This window comes from Ammospiza caudacuta (genome assembly GCF_027887145.1).
Source record: "Ammospiza caudacuta isolate bAmmCau1 chromosome 35 unlocalized genomic scaffold, bAmmCau1.pri SUPER_35_unloc_1, whole genome shotgun sequence".
NCBI classification, from domain to species: domain Eukaryota; kingdom Metazoa; phylum Chordata; class Aves; order Passeriformes; family Passerellidae; genus Ammospiza; species Ammospiza caudacuta.
In genome coordinates this window covers 36,761-49,600 of record NW_026682903.1, presented here as the reverse complement: position 1 = coordinate 49,600, position 12,840 = coordinate 36,761, and the positions used below count along the sequence as shown (strand labels likewise).

At 57.8% G+C, this 12,840-nt stretch overlaps 2 protein-coding genes across 2 annotated transcripts; one reads left to right on the top strand and one right to left on the bottom strand.

The window, feature by feature from the left end:
- Positions 1-277: 277 nt before the first annotated feature.
- On the bottom strand, positions 278-9,592 carry PAF1 (PAF1 homolog, Paf1/RNA polymerase II complex component; the record flags this gene model as incomplete). The annotated part of the gene is given in 20 exon segments (XM_058824540.1): positions 278-346; positions 348-372; positions 374-467; positions 470-578; positions 581-600; positions 1,250-1,343; positions 1,430-1,522; positions 1,524-1,530; positions 2,246-2,288; positions 2,291-2,373; positions 3,007-3,123; positions 3,543-3,646; positions 4,309-4,377; positions 4,852-4,957; positions 5,490-5,591; positions 6,945-7,011; positions 8,323-8,444; positions 8,936-9,028; positions 9,144-9,173; positions 9,388-9,592. Coding segments are annotated over 20 exon segments (1,497 nt in total), but the record flags the coding sequence as incomplete, so codon positions are not given.
- MED29 (mediator complex subunit 29) lies at positions 9,516-12,510 on the top strand. Its single transcript, XM_058824541.1, is given in 5 exon segments — positions 9,516-9,737; positions 10,473-10,531; positions 11,570-11,654; positions 12,243-12,293; positions 12,295-12,510. Coding segments are annotated over 5 exon segments (633 nt in total).
- Positions 12,511-12,840: the final 330 nt, after the last annotated feature.

The following is a 12,840-nucleotide window of genomic DNA, read 5'->3' as shown; positions in this document are numbered from 1 at the left end:
CATTTTATTATGAATCCTTTTGTTATGATATGGCTGGTAACCATTGACCTTATTAAACACAAAAACCGCACAAAAACCGCCGCTCTTCTGCCCCAAAACGGGGCCAGGGCTGGGGGAAACTGGGGGGTGGGATTTGGGGGTGGGGGGTAATTGGGGCGGTGGGATTTTGGGGGGGGTCACCCCCTCCTCACTCGCTGGAGGACTCGGAGCCTTCGCTGCCGCTTTCCTCCTCCCCCTCCTCCTCCTCCTCCTCCTCCTCCTCCTCCTCCTCCTCCTCCTCCTCCTCCTCCTCCTCCTCCTCCTCGCTGCCGCTGCCCTGGGGGCTGCGGGGCGCCGGCCCCCCCCTCCTCGCTGCCTTCCTCCTCCTCCTCCCTCCTCCTCCTCCTCCTCGTCGTTGTCGCTGCCGAAAATCTCCTCCTGGTCCCGCGCGGCCCGGGCGGCGTCGCTGCCCCCCCGGCGCCCCCCCGGCCGCCTTCGGCCTCCTCCTCCTCCTCATCCTCGCTGCAGGCGGAGCCGCCCCCGCGCTCCGAGCCCGAGCCGGAGCCTTCGGCCTCCTCCTCCTCCTCCTCGCTCTCGCTGTGCCCTTGTCCCGCTCCTCGTCTGCCCAGGGGGAAAGGGGGGACAGCAGTGGGCTGAGCCCCCTCCCCAAAACCAGGGGGGAAATGGGGCTGGGGGACTGGGGAGGGAATGGGGAATTGGGTGGAAACGGGGGAATTTGGGGAGGGGGATTTGAGTGGGAAATCGGGAATTTGGGGAGGGGGTTTGGGGTGCGGAAATTGGGTGGGAAATGGGGGAATTGGGGAGGGTGTTTGGGGAGGGAATGGGGGAATTGGGTGGCAAAGGGGGAATTTGCGAAGTGGATTTGGGGAGGGGGCTTTGGGTGGAAATGGGGGGATTTGGGGAGGGGGATTTGGGTGGGAAATGCAATTTGAGGAGGGGGATTTGGGTGGGAAAGGGGGGATTTGAGAGGAGGGATTTGGGATGAGGGGAATTTGGGGAGGGGGGTTTTGGGTGGGAAACAGGCAGATTTGGGGATGAGGGGGATTTTGGGAGGAGAATTTGGGGAGGGGATTGGGGTGGAAATGGAGGATTTGGGTGGGAAATTGGGGAATTTGGGAGGGGGATTTTGGGTAGAAAAGGGAAGGATTTGGGGACGGGGATTTGGGGGATTTTGGGTAGGAAATGGGGGAATTTGGGGAGGGGGATTTGGGGACGGGGGAATTTGGGGAGGGGGATTTGGGGCCCGAACCCGATCCCGGCGCTTCCTTCTCGGCCTCCATCTCCTCCTCCTCCTCCTCCTCGGGCTCGTGGTTCTCCAGCTGCGCCCGCCGGGCCTCCTGCGGGGGGATCGGGGGCTCAGGGGGGTCCCGGGGGGGTCGGGACCCTCCCCAAATCCCCCCCAGACCCCCCCCCCAAATCCCCACCTGCGCTCGAGCTCCTTCTCGTTCATGTCCCGGTGCTTCACCACCAGCACCGCGTTGGTGCCCGACTGCACCCCGGCGCGCGCCCGGCGCTTGCTCAGCCCGCACCCTGCGGGCAAACGGGGCTCGGGGGGCGCCCAAACCCCCAGGGACCCCAGGGACCCCCCAAAACCCCCAGGGACCCCCCAGGGACACCCCAAAACCCCCAGGGACCCCCAGGGACACCCTGCGGGCAAACGGGGGTCAGGGGCACCCAAACCACCAGGGACCCCCCTGAACCCCAAGGGACCCCAAGGACATCCCCAAACCCCCAGGGACACCCCAAGACCCCTCTGAACCCCCAACCAGTCCCTCCCAGTCTCCCCCAATCCCCTCCCAGTATCCCCCAGTTCCCCCAGTGTCCCCCTAGTCCCATTCCCAGTATCCCCCATTTTATCCCATAGCCCCAGTTTATCCAGTACATCCAGTTTCCCCAGTACCCCCCAGTATCTCCCAGTACATCCCAGTACGTCCCAGTCCCCACAGTGTCCCCCCATTTTATCCCATTCCCAGTACCACCCCAGTACATCCCAGTTTCCCCAGTTTATCCCAGTACATCCAGTACGTCCCAGTCCCCCCAGTATCCCCCATTTTATCCCATTCCCAGTACACCCCAGTACGTCCCAGTTTCCCCAGTACCCCCCAGTTTATCCCAGTACGTCCCAGTCCCCGCAGTGTCCCCCATTTTATCCCATTCCAGTCCCTCCCAGTACATCCCAGTCCCCCCAGTTTCCCCAGTATCTCCCAGTTTATCCCAGTATGTCCCAGTCCCGCCGTGTCCCCACCGGGTCTCCAGCTCGTTGTAGTAGACGCCGTCGCCCTCGCGGAGATGAAGAAATAATTCTCCTCGTAGCCCTTGCTGGCCTTGTTCTTCACGTTCCAGTTGTACTCGCGGGCGATCTTGTAGTCGTACCTGGGCAGGGGGCGCGGGGCCGGGGTCGGGAGGGGCCTGGGACCCCCAAAAATACCCAAATCCCCCCCCAAAATCCCGGGGTTCTGCCCCAAAACCTCCCCAAAATCTCGGGGTTCTGCCCAAAAATCCCCAAATCCCGGGTTCTGCCCCAAAACCTCCCTGAATTTTGGGAGCTTTGGGTTCATTCATTGCAGGGATTGTCTTTTGGGTCCCTTTAAGTTCTGGGGACCCTTCCCCGGTTTTGGGACCCCTCCTTATTTTTGGGACCCCTCCCCATTTTTGGGGTGCCCTGCCCAGTTTTTGGGATGCATGCCCGGTTTTTGGGGACCCCTGCCCGTTTTCAGGGGTGCCCTGCCCAGTTTTGGGGACCCCTGCCCGGTTTTTCGGGACCCCTGCCCGGTTTTGGGACCCCTGCCCGGTTTTTGGGTGCCCTGCCCAGTTTTGGGACCCCTGCCGGTTTTCGGGACCCCTGCCTGGTTTTTGGGACCCCTGCCCGGTTTTCGGGACCCCTGCCCGGTTTTTGGGGACCCCTGCCCGGTTTTTGTGACCCCTGCCTGGTTTCGGGGTGCCCTGCCCGGTTTTCGGGACCCCTGCCCGGTTTTCGGGACCCTGCCCGGTTTCGGGGTGCCCTACACGTCCTCGGGGGCGTAATCCACGTCCTCCTCCTGGTCCCGCTTGCGCTTCCTCAGCGTCTCCTCCACGGGCAGGAAATAGGCCACGAACTGGTTCCCTTCCTCGTCCATCATCCCCTGCAATCAGCACAAAATTACCCAAAATTGGCTCAAAATTACCCAAAAATCAGCACAAAATTATCCCCCAAAACAGCCAAAAATCACCCCCAAAAACCACCCCCAAAATCACCTCAAAACCAGCCCAAAATCAGCCCAAAATCACCTCAAAAACATCCCCAAATCAGCAAAAAACACCCCAAAATCACCTCAAAACCAGCCCCAAAATCAGCAAAAAACCAGCCCAAAACAGCCCCAAAATCAGCAGAAAACACCCCAAAACCAGCCCAGACTGGGGGATTTGACCATGGCCTGTGACATCATCTCCAGGACTGGGGTGATTTTGGGGTGAATTTGGGTGATTTTGGGACCTGATCATGGCCTGTGACATCATCTCCAGGACTGGGGTGATTTTGGGGTGAATTTGGGCGATTTTGGGACCTGATCATGGCCTGTGACATCATCTCCAGCGCCGCCGCCCCCGAGGTGTCCTTGGGCGCCGGGTCCGAGTCGAAAATCACTTGGGCACAGGGGTTGATCCACATCTGGGGGGAAAACGGCAAAAACGGGGAAAAATGGGGGAAAATCAAACAAAAAATGGGGAAAAATCAAACAAAAAATGGGGAAAATGGGAAAAGCGGGGGGAAATAGGGAAAAATCAGAAATAATGAAGGAAAATGGGAAAAAAGAGGGGAATGGGGATAAAATAGGGAAAATGGGGGAAAAAGAGGAGAAAATGGGGGAAAATGAGGGTAAATGGGAAAAACGGGGAAAATGGAAAAAAATGGGGAAAAGAAAGAAAAAAATGGGGAAAAATTGGGAAAAATGAGGGAAATGGGGGGAAATGGGGAAACCCGGAAAAATGGAGAAAATGGGGAAAAATCAGGAAAAATGGGGGAAAACCAGGAAAAACCCAAGGAAAATGGGGAAAAAGCAGGGAAAAAAAGGGAAAATGGGGGGAAATGGGGAAAATGGGTAAAATGAGGAAAACCAGGAAAAACCAGAAAATGGGGAAAAAATGGGGGGTTGGGAGGAGGAAGAAGGGAATGGAGGAGTGGGGGAAAATGGGGCATGGAAAATGGGGATTTGGGGAGGAAAAATTGGATTTTGGGGGGGAATACTGAATTTCGTGGGAGAATATTGTATTTTGGGGCAGGAATTTGGAATTTAAAGGTTTGCAAAGGAGCTGGGGGCGCCCCAAACCCACCTTGAAGTCGGGGAACACGGGCATCACCTCCAGGGGCGTCACCCGGGGTTTGCTGTAGTGCTGAGTGATCTGCACAGGCGAGGCCTGCGGTGAGCCCCAAAACACAGCCCGGGGACCCCCAAAACCCTCCCCAAAAAACCCCAAAACCATCTGCAAATTGTCCCAAAATCCTCCCCAAACTCACCCCAAAACCATCTGCCAATCTTCCTAAAATCCTCCCCAAAAAACCCCCAAACCTTCCCAAAAATCCTCCCCAAAAAACCCCAAAACCCTCCCCAAACTCACCCGAAAATCCTCCCCAAAAAACCCCAAAACCCTCCCTAAAAACCCCCCAAAACCATCTGCAAATCTTCCCAAAACCCTCCCCAAACTCACCCCAAAACCACCCCTAAAATTCCCCCAAAATGCCCCAAATCCGCACCGGTTTCTGGGCGTCCTCGAAGGTTAAACTGCCCCAAATCCCCAAATTTCCCCAAAACGCCCCAAACTGCCCCAAACTGCCCCAAATCTCCCCAAAATGCCCCAAACGCCCCAAATCCGCACCGGTTTCTGGGCGTCCTCGAAGGTTTTCTCGATGGCGGCGATCTGGCTGTCCCTGTCCTTGTAGATCTCCTCCTCTGTGAACTGCTGCTTCACCGAGACTCCGATCCTGACAGCGCGCCCAAAATCACCCAAAGTCACCCCAAAAACATCCCAAAAATATCCCCAAAATCACCCCAAAAACATCCCCAAATCACCCCAAAAACATCTCCAAAATCACTCCCAAAATTACCCAAACTAAACCCCAAAACACCCCCAAAATCACCCCAGATTCACCCCAAAACACTCCCCAAAATTACCCAGAGCTAACCCCAAAATCACCCCAAAAATCCCCCAAAATTTCCCCCCAAAAACTTCCCCCAAAAACCCTGTAATTTCCTGAAACCCTGAAATTTCTCCCAAAAACTCTGAAACTCCTCCTAAAAACCCCGGAACTGCCCCAAGAACCCCAAAACTCCCCCCAAAAAACCCCGCAATTTCCCCAAACAACCCTGAAATTTCCCCCCACAAATTCTGGAACTCCCCATAAAAACCGCCCCCAAACTCCCCCAAAAACGCCGTAATTTCCCCCAAACATCCCTAAGTCTCCCCAAAAGCCCCGAACCGGCGGGAATTTGCCCCAAACCCCCCGCGGCACTGACTTGACCTCGGGTTTCTCGTTGCTGACGCCGTAGCGGTTGAACTCGGTGCTGATGTACTCGGTCTTGCGCATCCAGGGCACCACCTTGGCGTGCTGCTGCGACCTGGGGGCACGCACCGCGCCGAGGCCAAACAGAACCGGCCCAGAATCAGCCCAGAATCGGCCCAAAACCAGCCCAAAACCAGCCCAGAACCAGCCCAGAATCGGCCCAAAACCAGCCCAGAATCTGCCCAGAATCAGCCCAGAATCAGCCCAGAATTACACCAAAATCAGCCCAAAACCAGCCCAGAATCAGCCCAGAATCTGCCCAGAATCAGCCCAAAATCTGCCCAGAATCAGCCCAGAATCTGCCCAGAATCGGCCCAAAACCAGCCCAGAATCAGCCCAAAACCAGCCCAGAATCAGCCCAGAATCGGCCCAAAACCAGCCCAAAACCAGCCCAGAATCAGCCCAGAATCTGCCCAGAATTACACCAAAATCAGCCCAAAATCAGCCCAGAATCAGCCCAAAATCAGCCCAGAATCAGCCCAGAATCTGCCCAGAATTACACCAAAATCAGCCCAAAATTGCATCAAAATCAACCCAGAATTAGCACAGAATCAGCCCAAAATGACACCAAAATCAACACAAAATCAACCCAAAACCACCCCCAAAATCAGCCCAGAATCAGCCCAAAGTCACCCCAGAACTGCCCCAAAACTGCCCCCAAAATCACCCCAAAACCATTTGGGATCTGGGGCAGATTTGGGGTCTGGGGCAATTTTGGGGTTCCCATTTGGGATTTGGGGCAGTTTTGGGGTCTGGGGCAGTTTTGGGGTTCCCATTTGGGGCAGTTTTGGGGCAGTTTTGGGGCAGTTTTGGGGGGCCCATTTGGGGCAGTTTTGGGGCAGTTTTGGGGGGCCCATTTGGGGCAGTTTTGGGGCAGCTTTGGGGTGCCCACTTGGGGCGGATTTGGGGCAGATTTGGGGCAGTTTTGGGGGGCCCATTTGGGGCAGTTTTGGAGCAGTTTTGGGGCACTTTTGGGGATCCCATTTGGGGCAGTTTTGGGGCAGTTTTGGGGGGCCCATTTGGGGCGGATTTGGGGCAGCTTTGGGGGGCCCATTTGGGGCGGATTTGGGGCAGTTTTGGGGGGCCCATTTGGAGCAGTTTTGGGGCACTTTTGGGGATCCCATTTGGGGCAGTTTTGGGGCAGTTTTGGGGGGCCCATTTGGGGCAGTTTTGGGGCAGTTTTGGGGGGCCCATTTGGGGCAGTTTTGGGGCACTTTTGGGGATCCCATTTGGGGCAGTTTTGGGGCACTTTTGGGGATCCCATTTGGGGCAGTTTTGGGGCAGTTTTGGGGGGCCCATTTGGGGCAGTTTTGGGGCACTTTTGGGGATCCCATTTGGGGCAGTTTTGGAACAGTTTTGGGGCAGTTTTGGGGGGCCCATTTGGGGCAGTTTTGGGTTCCGGGGTCACCTCTTGGAGCTGGTGGGTGCCTGGATCTCCTCCTCCAGCAGCTTCTCATCCGCGGGGTCCAGCAGCACTGGGAAAATGGGGCAAAAAACCCCAAAATTGGGTCAGACCAAAGGACTGGGGTCAGAACGAGGGGTTTGGGGGAAATCACCCCAAAACGGGGTCAGCACCGGGGGAAATGGGGGCGAAAAGCCCCAAAATTGGGTCAGACTGTGGGGTTTGGGGGTCAGCACTGCGGAAATGGGGCAAGAAACCCCAAAATTGGGTCGGACTGTGGGAAACCACCCCAAAACGGGGGCAGACCAAAGGGTTTGGGGGCAGTCCAAAGGGATTCGGGTCAGCCCCGGGGTTGTTTTGGGGTGATTTTAGGGCAGTTTTGGGCGCAATTCTGGGGGTAATTTTGGGGCGGTTTTGGGGGCAGGTTTTGGGTGATTTTAGGGCAGTTTTGGGGGTAATTTCGGAACAGTTTTTGGGTGATTTTAGGGCAGTTTTGGGGGCAGTTTTTGGGCTGTTTTAGGGCAGTTTTGGGATCCTTACCCCCAGGATCTATCCTGTTCGTGTCAGGGTTGATGAGATTGATGGGGGCAGTTTTGGGGGCTGTTTTTGGGTGATTTTAGGGCAGTTCTGGGGGTGATTTTGTGGCAGTTTTGGGGGCAGTTTTTGGGTGATTTTAAGGCAGTTTTGGGGTTGATTTTAGGGCAGTTTTGGGGGTAATTTTGGGGTGGTTTTGGGGGCAGTTTTTGGGTGATTTTAGGGCGGTTTTGGGGGTGATTTCAGGGTGGTTTCTGGGTGGTCTTGGGGTTGTTTTTGGGGCAGTTTTTGGGTGATTTTAGGGCAGTTTTGGGGGCAGTTTTTGGGCTGTTTTAGGGCAGTTTTGGGATCCTTACCCCCAGGATCTATCCTGTTCGTGTCAGGGTTGATGAGGTCCATGGGGGCGGTTTTGGGGCAGTATTTTGGGGCAGTTTTTGGGTGGTTTTGGGGCAGTTTTAGGGCAGTTTTTGGGCAGTTTTGGGGGCAGTTTTTTGGGTGATTTTTGGCCATTTTGGGGTCCTTACCCCCAGGATCTATCCTGTACGTGTCAGGGTTGATGAGGTCCATGGGGGCGGTTTTGGGGCAGTATTTTGGGGCAGTTTTTGGGTGGTTTTGGGGCAGTTTTAGGGCAGTTTTTGGGCAGTTTTGGGGGCAGTTTTTTGGGTGATTTTTGGCCATTTTGGGGTCCTTACCCCCAGGATCTATCCTGTACGTGTCAGGGTTGATGAGGTCCATGGGGGCGGTTTTGGGGCAGTATTTTGGGGCAGTATTTTGGGCGGTTTTGGGGGCAGTTTTTTGGTGATTTTGGGGCAGTTTTTTGGGTGACTTTTGGCCATTTTGGGGTCCTTACCCCCAGGATCTATCCTGTACGTGTCAGGGTTGATGAGGTCGATGGTGACCCCCAGGTCAGGCTCTGTCAGCAGATCGTGCTTGTGCTGCTTCTCCAGGGACGTGGCCTTGTACTGCACAAACCTGGGGGCAGGACCCCAAAATCAGCCCGAAAACCCACCAGGGTCAGCCCCAAAACCCACCAGGGTCAGCCCCAAACCCACCCCAAAACCCACTGAAATCAGCCCCAAAACCCACCAGGACTGACCCCAAAACCCACCGGGATTGGCCCCAAAATCCACCCCAAAATCAGCTCCAAAATCAGCCCCAAACTCAACCAAAACCCACCCCAAATTCAGCCCCAAAACCCATCAGGATCAGCCCCAAAACTCATGAGAATTGACCCCAAAACTCACCCCAAATGCCACCAGGACTGGCCCCAAAACCCACCCCAAAATCAGCCCCAAACTCCCCTCAGGATCCCCCCAAGACCCCCCCAAGACCCCCCCCAGAACTCCTCAAGACCACCCTGCACCCCCCAGAAACCCCCAGACCCCTCCGGGACATCCCAGACCCTTCCCAGGACCCCCCAGACCACCCCAGGACCCCTCAGGACCCCCAGGACCCCCCGTTACCGGCTCTGGTCGAAGGGGTACGTGATGAACTTGGGGTCGAACGGGATGTCGGGGAGGCTGTTGCAGAACTTGACCCGGCAAACGACCCCGGACCTGAGGAGGGGGAACCGGGGGGGGGCTCAGGGGGTCCCGAACGGGGCCCGGGACCCCCAAACCCGCCCCAATTCACCCCAAAACCGCCCGGGACCCCTCCCCGCCCCCCGCTCACCTCTCGGGGAGGGTCCGGTGCGAGCTCGGCCTGCGGGGAGGGGGGGGCGCGTCATGACGTCACGGGGGACCCCCGAACGCCTCCGTGACGTCACGGGGGGCCCCGTTGTGTACCCCACACACACAGCGCGGGGTGACGTCACGGGGGAATCCCGCCCCACCCCCACCCCGCCGCCACCGAGCGCGCCCCCCCGGCTGTGCGTGATGCGATGTGACGTCACGGCGGTGACGTCACGCCCCGTTACCGGTGGCCCGGCTCATCGCGCTGCGCCTGCGTCTGGATGGTGGGCGCCATGTTGACCCGCTACTTCCGGTCCTGCGCGGCGCCTGCTGACGACGTCACATCCGCCGCGCGCCGGAAGTGGCGGAAAACATGGCGGCGCCTCCGCCGCCTCCGGCCGGGCCGGGCCCGGGGCCGCCCTCAGCGCCCGCGGGGCCCGGAGCGGCGGCGGGGCCCGGAGCGGGGCCGGGACCGACCCCGGGGGCCGCCCAGGGCCCCGCGCTGCCTGCCCAGGCCGCGACCGCGCAGGCGCAGGACTTCGATCCCGTGCAGCGCTTCCGGCTGCTGCTGCCGCAGCTGAAGGAGAGCCTGCAGGTGGGCGGGGCCTGCGACAGGGGCGGGGTTTGCCGCCGGGGATGGGCGTGCATTGCCGCCGGGGATGGGCGTGGTTTGCCGCCGGAAACAGGCGGGGTTTGCCGCCGGGAATGGGCGTGGTTTGCAGACCACATTGGGCGGAGTTTGCCGCCGGTAATGGGCGTGGTTTGCCGCCGGGAGTGGGCGGGGTTTGCCGACCATATTGGGCGGAGTTTGCCGTCGGGATTGGGCGGGGTTTGCCGCCGGGAATGGGCGGGGTTTACCGGCCATATTGGGCGTGGTTTGCCGCCTGGATTGGGCGGAGTTTGCCGCCGGGAATGGGCGTGGTTTGCCGCCTGGATTGGGCGGGATTTGCCGCCTGGATTGGGCGTGGTTTGCCGCCGGGAATGGGCGGGATTTGCCTCCTGGATTGGGCGTGGTTTGTCGCCGGGAATGGGCGGAGTTTACCGCCGGGATGGGTGTGGTTTCCCGACGTGGGATGGGCGGGGTTTCCCGCCGCTAAGGGGCGTGGTTTTCCCGTGGGGGCGTGTCTCTCCTTGGCGTCCCCCGGAATTTTGGGGGTCCCTGGGGGGGTCCCAGGGCCTCCCTATCCCCCCCTCCCCGTTTTCCCTCCCGGTCATTTCCCACTGGGGCTGGGGGCGATGGGGCGGCTGTGGCTCCACCCCCTGACCCCCGTGACCCCTGTGACCCCTCCGTGACCCCTCTGTGACCCCCCGTGACCCCCCCGTCCCGCAGACCCTGATGAAGGTGGCGGCGCAGAACCTGGTGCAGAACTCCAGCATCGACAACGGGCAGTGAGTGACCCCAGGGACCCCCAGGGACCCCCAGGGACCACCAGTATAACCCAGTGACCCCCAGGGACCCCCAGGGACCCCAGGGACCCCCAGGGACCATCCCAGTGACCCCAGGGACCCCCAGGGACCACCAGTATAACCCAGTGACCCCCAGGGACCCCCAGGGACCACCATTATAACCCAGTGACCATCCCAATGACCCCAGGGACCCCCAGGGACCCCCAGGGACCCCCAGGGACCACCAGGGACCACCAGTATAACCCAGTGACCATCCCAGTCCCTCACAGTATAACCCAGTATAACCCAGTCCCTCCCAGTATATACTATATTTACTATATATATCCTATGTTACGATATTATAATTATTATATAATATTTATAATACATTTATATATTATGTGTCTGTGTATTTTATATACATTCTATTATATATAAATATGTTTATTTTTGTATGTATATAGTTTACATTTACATGTATGTTATATATATAAAAATACATGTATTTTATATATTTTTAATGTTATATTTGTTATTTTTTATTTGTTGTATTATATAATATTGTATTATAATACTATATTATATATTACAGTGTGTATAATATGTATATTATATATTGTATATTATAACCCAGTATAATCCAGTTCCCTCCCAGTGCCCCCCAGTCTCTCCTAGTGCTCCCAGTATAACCCAGTATAACCCAGTGACCCCCCAGTCCCCACCAGTTCCCCCCAGCCCCATTCCCAGTGCTCCCAGCCCATTCCCAGTCCCCCCCAGTATATCCCAGTCCGTTCCCAGTCCCTCCCAGTATATCCCAGCTCATTCCCAGTGCTCCCAGCCCCTTATCAGTCCCCCCCAGTATATCCCAGCCCATTCCCAGTCCCTCCCAGTATATCCCAGCCCATTCCCAGTCCCTCCCAGTGCTCCCAGTCCATTCCCAGTCCCCCCCAGTATATCCCAGCGCGTTCCCAGTGCTCCCAGCCCATTCCCAGTCCCCCCCAGCCCGTTCCCAGTGCTCCCAGTCACTCCCAGTCCCCGCAGGAAGAGCGCTGACGGGGCCCTGCAGCGCTTCGACAAGAGCCTGGAGGAGTTCTACGCCCTGTGCGACCAGCTGGAGCTGTGCCTGGTGAGAGAAACCCCAAAATCACCCAAATTTACCCCAAAAATATCCCCTAAATCCCACAAAACCCCTGTGCGACCAGCTGGAGCTGTGTCTGGTGAGAGAAACCCCAAAAACCTCCAAAATCACCCCAAAAATATCCCCAAAATAACCCCGAACCCCCTGTGCGACCAGCTGGAGCGCTGCTTGGTGAGAAATACCCAAAATCCCCAAATCTGCCCCAAATATAACCCCAAAAATCCCCTGTAAGTCCCATAACCCCCCCCCAAACCCCCTGTAACCCCTATAAACAGCCCAAAATCCCCAATTTTACCCCAAATTTTGGGGTTTTATTCAGCGTTTGGCCCACGAGTGCCTGGCGCCGAGCTCTCCAACTCACCCAAACCCCCATAAACACCCCAAAATTCTCATTTTTCACCCCAATTTGTGTCTGTTTTCAGCGTTTGGCCCACGAGTGCCTGGCGCAGAGCTTCGACAGCGCCAAGCACGCCCCAAACCCCCATAGACACCCCCAAATCCGCCCCAAATCCCCCTCAAACACCCCCAATTTCCCCAGTTTTGCCCCAATTTCACCCAAATTTACCTTTCTTGCAGAGGCTGGCCCACGAGTGCCTGGCGCAGAGCTTCGACAGCGCCAAGCACGCCCCCCGCGCTGGTGCCGGCGGCGCCCAAGGCCGAGGGGGGGTCCCTGGGGGGCTCCCTGGGGGTCCCGGGGGTCCCGGGGGGCGCCGAGAGCCTCCCGTACACGCAGTACCTGCCCCTGATCAAGGCGCAGATCGCCGGCGCCAAGGACATCCACAACGCGCTGCTCGAGGGCACCAACAAGATCACGGGGAGATTGCCGCCCCCGGGGGGGCCCTGAGGGGATTTGGGGGGGTTTGGGGGGATTTGGGGGGTCCTGACCCCATTTTGGGGTGATTTGGGCAGGTTTTGGGGGGTCCTGGGGGTCCCAGGGACATCCACAACGCGCTGCTCGAGGGCACCAACAAGATCACGGGGAGGCTGCCCCCTCCTGGGGGGCCCTGAGGGGATTTGGGGGGTCCTGGCCACATTTTGGGGGGCTTTGGGGGGTTTTGGGGGGTCCTGGCCACATTTTGGGGGGGTTTTGGGGGGTCCTGATGGGGTTTGGAGGGTCCTCGGGGTCCCAGGGACATCCACAACGCGCTGCTCGAGGGCACCAACAAGATCACAG